The sequence below is a fragment of the Henckelia pumila genome, chromosome 4 (genome assembly GCF_033568475.1).
Source record: "Henckelia pumila isolate YLH828 chromosome 4, ASM3356847v2, whole genome shotgun sequence".
NCBI lineage: Eukaryota > Viridiplantae > Streptophyta > Magnoliopsida > Lamiales > Gesneriaceae > Henckelia > Henckelia pumila.
The window spans coordinates 32,356,846-32,364,599 of record NC_133123.1 but is presented as its reverse complement, the minus strand read 5'-3'; the positions used below and the strand labels follow the sequence as shown (position 1 = coordinate 32,364,599).

Genomic DNA, 7,754 nt, shown 5'->3' with positions numbered 1-7,754 from the left:
TTTTAAAACAAAAATCAAAAAATTACATTTTGTAAAAATAATATTTTGAATTTTGTTATTAATTCAATCATATTTTTTATTTATATTTTTAAATTTTTAGTTTAACTATTTGTAGCTGAATTTTCTGTTTTTATATATAAAAAAGCTAAAGTTATAACAAATATTATGTACAATGATATTTATAATAATAATATCATGAGATTTTGCGATTTTATCACGATATTTTGATATATTAAATTCTTGTAATGCATTTTTTGTGTTGTAAAATTTGGTTTACAAATTTCGTTGTATTGGGCAAAACAATCAACGATAAGAGCAAATATTAAATTTTGTTTGAGCACGCTATTTTTTTAAAATTAAATCGTATTTTTATTTATATTTTAAAATTTTTAAATCAAATATTTTATCATTTATAATATTATCTTATTTTTTGAATATTCAATATCATCTCTATCTATAATTTTAAATTAAATAATATATTATTTGTATTTTTTAATTTTATGTTATCTTTACTATTTTCAAAAATGTCTTTTGGACAGGAAAAATAGTTATATTTCTATTTAGCTGACTTTTTGTTTATATATATATATATATATATATTTGTTATTTTATATATTTTAAATTTTTATGCGAATTATATTATTTTATATTAATTAATTTATTATTCCCTTCTTCTCTTATCATTAGACAAGTGTGTATTCTCACATCGATTAATAAAGTGTTTGAGAAACTAAATTAAATGAATATACAATTTTTCCTTTATATAATGAAATTTTTTAATAAAATAAAATAGTTTTACAACCAGTGAATTATATTAATTTAATATTGATAAAATAATATGAGAGATAATATTAAATATGAAAACTACACTTTATATTTGAAATGGAAGAAAAAAAAAACCTAAATGAGTGGAACGAGATGTATAATTTTATTATTATGATAATAATAATAATTTATTTAAATAAATTTAAATAGTTTCTTTGTTCGAGATAACTACTCAAGTCTTGTCGGTTCGGCGAGCAATTTCATTATATTATTATAATTTATTACTTATAATCTTGTTTTGTACTAAAAAACTTTAAAACTTTAAAGCTAGTACATTTTTTTAAGTCTCTGAAATTTGTTAATATACAATGAATTTATTCAAAAGATCACATAAATAAAAATACACGTATTTCTGCAAGAAATATGTGAAGCATAAATTAATCTGAAATATTTTTTTAAAAACAATTTCAAACATAATTTTATCTTAATCGGAAATATGAATATTTGAAAAAAAAATTATTTATTTATTTGGACGTGATCTTCCCGTGTATTTGGAAATATACAACCAGAACAACCCTCTCCTAGCATATTCCGCCGTCAACAGAGGTGCTGCGCCACCCACGACCACCCAATCACAACCGCCGCCCATGTCCCGGAAAATTTATGTCAAGGAATCTGCCAGCAGACCAAATACAGCGGTAATCGTGAAAAGGAACAATCGATTTATCTACTTTCGTTTCTCGTTCTGTTTGCCGGAAAATTTCACGTTTTTATGCGCAGCTTTATCTTGCTCAAGTTTAATTCTTTTCTTTTTTCTTTCTTTTGTAGAATATATGTTTAGATCTTTTTTTTTTTTTTCCAAACGTTCCCAGATTTTATTTGGTTTCAGTTTACTGTTTTTATATTCGGCTCTATCTTGCCAAAGTTTAAATCTTTTTATGCAAATGTTCATAGATTTTAGTTTGGTATTAAGTTCACTGTTTCTACTAACTAAAATTCTCCCCTATTTTCGCATTTTTTGTCTCTAGAGATCTTATTTTGGCCAAATTTTGAGGCACTAATTCTACGCAAATGACTGTATTAACATGTATCCAGCTTTCTGATTACTTTGGGAATTGGGATTACTCTCGCATTTGATTCTTCCACTATATCTTATTGAATTTGAGGGGCAAAGGAAGTGAATTTCATGTATGTTAACGTCAGTATGGTTCTTACAGATTTCCATGGACCGCTACATTTGCTGTTGCTGTAAGAGGTGTGCAAGGAAGAGAGAAATTACCAGACATCTTCCACCAGAACTCGTGTTCCAATTTCTTGTACTGCTTCCAGCTCAAACCTTACATCATGTTATGAGGCGTGTTTGCAGAGAATGGAACCTTATCGTCCATTCCCGAGATTTCATACACCACCATCTTCGGAATTCATCCAGTGGAATTCTAATCCAGGACTTGGCCTCGACTTGCAATGTCTTTTATGTGGAAATGCGAAGAGGATGCCTCGAGATGTGCAAGCTTGACTGGGGGTTTAAGGAGCTAATATTGACCAGCTGCAATGGTTTAGTGTTGGTCCCTGATTCCAAATTCAGTAACAATTTTTGTCTTATCAATCCCTTGACAAAGCAACGGACCATTCTTCCTCCATATTTTGATAGAATGGGATCTTATTTTGTTTTGGTATTTGCTGAGGCTTCCATGGAGTATAAAGTGGTACGTGTGAGTCGTCAAAATTTGGGTTCGACGGCACGAATTGATGTCCTAACTATTGGAGTTGATAAAGTTTGGAGGAGTATTGATTTACACTCGGTTCACTCTACTGTGATACCTTTAGTTTCTTCGAAGATGCAGGTCACTGGAGGCTATGCACACTGGTTCGGCAAAGACTTTATTTTGACATTCAATGCTGAAACTGAAGCTGTTCGCGGGTTCCCTAGACGGCCGAAAATACCAAAACTATACGAAATATATGTAGCAATGGGCAGTAATTTAACATATTTTGGTCAGTCCGATGTTTTTATTATGCATGTTTGGGAAATGAATCTAGAAATGGGAGAATGGATGATGATGTTTAGGCTTGATTTGAAACCCGTGTGTCGTCACTTATTTGAAGACTTGTCTTGGGAAGTGAAAACAGTGACTCCCTACGGTTGGTTAGAAGCTAGGGAGGTTTTGGTGTTGGGTACAAGGTCCCATCAAAGGCATTGCATAGCTTATAATGTCAAAACAAGAGAAATCCAGTCGATCGAGTTTTGCACCAAAGCAAGTGTACACTCTTTTCAAGCTCATGTGAACAGTCTGGTTGGTTTAGGAGGCGGATTTTGAGTGGATAGACATTATATTATATATCTACTCGACGATGAAATTCACCGTTGTTGGTATTGACTCATTAATACTTATTTTATTGTGGTATAAATATAATAAATGATAAATGATGATCAGAGCTTTCCCTTTGCTTACACCAATTGTCGTGTGATGGAATCGTCGAAAATTCAAAAAAATTTTTAAAAAAATCTGGCAAAGATCATTGACAATGTCTGGGTTGTTGACAATTTTGGTGTGCATATATATCATGTTCTGTTCATGTATGAGAGCATGTTTTTGCATTAATTCATCACTTTATAGACCACGAACGAAAGAATAAACTTCAGTTATGATTGCAGGCCCGCATTACCTCAACCTGATGTTGCATTGATAGTATATAGTTGATGATATCGTCAAGCATCACGGCTTTCCCGGTGATCTGAAAAGATTATTTTTTAGTCATGTATTTTTCATCGTACAATTAATGATATGGTTTTGAATTGGATTATATTTTTAAAAAGAGTTTAAATTTTATATAGCGGGATCATGTTATTTTTTTATTTTAAAATTTTAAAAAATGCATAATGAAAATTATTAATAACGATTTTATGGGTTTCATTGGAAATTTATAATGATAGCTATTTAAGCATAATGAATATTTTTTTTAGATATAACTTTAACAATATAAAATCAAATTAAACTTAAATATTTTCTCTCTAAAAATAAAAGTGTAATATGAAAGATGAATCATATAACTGTGCTATTAGATTATTTCAAAAAATCATAAACAAAAATTGCTCAATTATATATATACATATATATATATATATGTATATGTATATATATAGTTAGTATATATACAGCTTTATCTTTTTTTAACCATTTTAATGACTATTTATTTAAGAAAACATTATCATTATCCTTTTATTACTTTTTTTATTTTAAAATTTATTATTTTTCTCTTCTTTTTTTTTTTTTTTTTGTTCTTTCTAAAAGAGTGATATGATGTACATAATTTTGGTAGGCAATTGTAGGGACGTAAACGAGCCGAGCCGAGTCGAATAATATCAGGTTCGGGCTCGGCTCGTATGATATATGTGGGGGTCGGGCTCGGCTCAAGCTCGAACCTAGCTTTTATCATAAAGCTCGGCTCGGCTTGTTTACTGCATATGTAGGCTCGGGCTCGGCTCATTTATCGTATTAAATGAGCCTGACTCGAGTTTGACTCGTTAAACGAGCTCGTTTTCAGGCCCGTTAGCTCGTTAAGCAGTCTCGTATTCTGGTACGTTAAGTGGGCTCGGGCTCGTTTTCGAGCTTGTAAAGCCTAAATACAAAATATACATCTCTATAAATTAATTATAAAATAAAATTAATTTTTTTTAATAAAATAAAAATGACAAATAATTAAAAAAACATCTCCAAAATACCATATCAAACTTTCAAATATCATATAAAATAACATCAACATAAAATCTATTATCCAAAATCTCACTAGTGGCAACATAACTAAAATAAATCGTAAAATTAATAATCAAATATATGTCATATGCCAACAGTCCAATACAACGATATGCAATAACAATATAATTTGACTCTCAAACTCAATCAATCCTTATACTCCAACTTCTTGATAATTACATAGACTAGAGTCAATGCAGATTAGAAAAACCATTAGAAAAAAAGTGCAACAACATCTCCAATAAAGATTAAAGACCATCCTGCAACCAAAAAAAATAACATCGACATCCTGTAGGAAGGTTAAGAGACATTAATCTATTACTTCTTTCGTCATTACCTACAACTAGAGCCGTCAATTTGAGTTAGGCCCGTCGAATCGGTCTGGCCCGCCATATAATTTAAGTGAGTTGGGTTCAAATTTTTTTAACCCAACAAAAGGTGGGCCTAGATGAGCCAACCCGCCTAGGCCCGCGACCCGCGCGGGTTGGCCCGCTGCGGGCCTGGAAAATTAATAATTTATTTTTATTTTTATTGTGATATATGTATTTTTTAATAAAAATTGTGAATTTTTTTTGTATTAATTACTTTATATAAAATTTACACACATTAAATCAATAATTAAAATTTTTATTAATATATTTCTAATAATATTTATTTATGAAATGATATTTATAATTAATTATAATATTTTTTATTTATTTTTATTTGTTATGAGCCAACCCGCGGGCCGGCCTGCCTAACCCGCAACCCACCTTGGTTTGGGTTGGGTTGAGAATTTTCAGACCGCCAGGATGGTGGGTCGGCCCGCCATCAACCCGCCAAAAGATGGGTTTTTGGTGGGCCGATCCGTCCCGCCATGAGTTGGCCCGTTTGACAGTTCTACCTACAACTGAGTATATGGATTCACCATGAATGAAGAGCAGCAGCCAACAAAAACACATAAACCAGTCTTTAATTCGAGGCTAATCTGAAGATACAATCAATACAACAAAGTGATATGTATATTTGTCCATAAATCAACTCTTATCCTCTAACATCTATTTTATATCGTTCAAATCTTGATATTTTAAAATATGTTTTTTTTTAAATACTTTTGTAATTTATTTGACGCAACTATTAATCTAACAACTCAATAATTATTCTAAATATGTCAAATTATCGAATAATTAACATAAGTGTCATACAATAATATGCATATATCAATTCACAATGATCCAAACGATCAACTTAAATTTCCAAAACTTCGGCCTATCACACATTTAAAAAACACAACGGCTAAAAACATTTGTGTCACATAGTTCTAAAATATCATTCGACATAACAGTTCTAATGATCGCATAATAAACATCATATTATTTAACAAGAGTGAATTCATGATTTTAAGAGTTAATCATAATAAAATTAGGTTTTAGAATTTATTCGATCATTGATAAGCTTATTTTTATTACTTATACCAATAAAATGAGATTATTATTCCACAAATTCTCTTAGTTTTATATAATGATTTAATTAGTTTTCAAAATATACCAACGTGTTACAAGATTTATATCATAATCTTTTTCATCTCAATGATATAGACCTAATTTTTTCTTTACACAGATAAAAAAAAATCATTAAAAAACATTAATTTATAAAATATTCTTATTTTATTCATGTTTAATGTCTGAAAAAATGTTCCCGTGTTTTTCATGATTATATACATGGATGTATTTGCGTAAACAAAATTACTAAATATAATATAAATTATAAACCTATATATTTTACATTTGAGATGAGATAAATAAAGAGAAAATGATTTTGATGTTTTTCATTTTCATTAGCACATATTTACAAATCAAAATTTTATTTCATTAGTGATGTTTTTCTAAATAATATATATAATAGAATTCATGTATTTAAGAAATTATTATATTTTGTTAATATAACTCGAAGCATATCATAAAATCTAAAATAAAAGAATAATTAATTAATATTATATTTTAAGATATCAAATATGTTTTATCTCAAACTTTGACGTGACAATCATAAGAACCTACATAGTCAAAAAACGACGTGACAATAACTGATTGGATGTACAAAGTGTCAGATCAGTTGTTGTCCATGTAAATGCTCATGATTTTTGCACATGATATCAATATTATATATATATAATGATGATTTTCGGTTCAAAAATTAAAAATTTGATATGATATTATCACTATTTTTTATTTTAACTAGTTTTTGTGTGCAAAAATTTTGAAATTTGATCAAATGCTATAACTAATTTTTTATTTAAGTTAATTTTTGTGCCCGCGTATCGTGAACATTTTTATAAATGCTATTTAAGATAATATAAAAAATTTTAGTTCTTAGTGTATCAAGAATATGATTCTGATGCCACTTGTAAGGGAAAAGTGGTTGCACATAAACAGTTTGAGGTGTTGTCACAAGGTGTTGACAACACCTTCAATAACACCTTGAGTAATTAGCAGCGAAATAATTTAAACGTGAATAAAATAAACAGGCAACCAAACAAATAGACTCAAATAATTTAACCAAGAGTAAAAAATACTCTTGCAGCGCCTCAGGGCAAAACTTTCACTATAAAATTATTCAAAGAATTTTATAAACTCTAAAACTAGTGATTATTGTAAAAACTAATTTTCTCAACACATGTGAGAAAATACACAATAAAAGTCCTCCTAAAAATTATATGCAAGATAGAATAATAAAACGAGACAATGAGAAAATCTTCAAGCCAAAACATGTGAGCAACACACTTATTGATCAATGATCTTCAAGTGATCTTTAAGGCTTCAAGTACTCACGACCGATGTGAGCTTTAGAAGATCTTCAGTTTTTCTCTCAAAGTACGTACGTAAAGCTATTAAGAAAATCTCGATCTATCGGTCTCTCTATTTCTCGGTCACTTCCCTTGTTGCATGTCTATCTCCTTAAATAGCACAAAAATCTTTCTTCACATATTTTCTTGTAGGCGTATGATTCTTTTGATTTGATCATATCAAATATACACAAATAAAAAAAGATATACATTAGATATGATATGATAAATATTCTAATAAGCTTAACAATATCTCAAATCAACTTACCTAAGAAAATAAATAACTTATATAAAAGTTACTTAATGTCCAAAAAAGACAAAAAATATTTAATAAATTTTTTCAAAACTTATAAATTTTAGAAATAAAATATTCCTTGCAATAAATTTCAAGGATCTTATGTACGTGTAAAAAC

General features: G+C 29.0%; 1 protein-coding gene across 1 annotated transcript; it reads left to right on the top strand.

Moving 5' to 3' along the window:
- The first annotated feature begins 1,336 nt into the window (after positions 1-1,336).
- On the top strand, positions 1,337-3,158 carry LOC140867181 (uncharacterized). The gene is made up of 2 exons (XM_073272256.1): positions 1,337-1,463; positions 1,983-3,158. Exons 1-2 carry the CDS (start codon positions 1,413-1,415, stop codon positions 3,081-3,083), a joined length of 1,152 nt encoding a protein of 383 aa, XP_073128357.1. The 5' UTR covers positions 1,337-1,412; the 3' UTR covers positions 3,084-3,158.
- Positions 3,159-7,754: the final 4,596 nt, after the last annotated feature.

Coding starts and splice junctions, on each gene's coding strand:
- LOC140867181 (XM_073272256.1), top strand. CDS start 1,413: ATGTCCCGGAAAATTTATGTCAAGGAATCTGCCAGCAGACCAAATACA. Junction 1,464..1,982: donor CCAGCAGACCAAATACAGCG/GTAATCGTGAAA, acceptor TGGTTCTTACAG/ATTTCCATGGACCGCTACAT.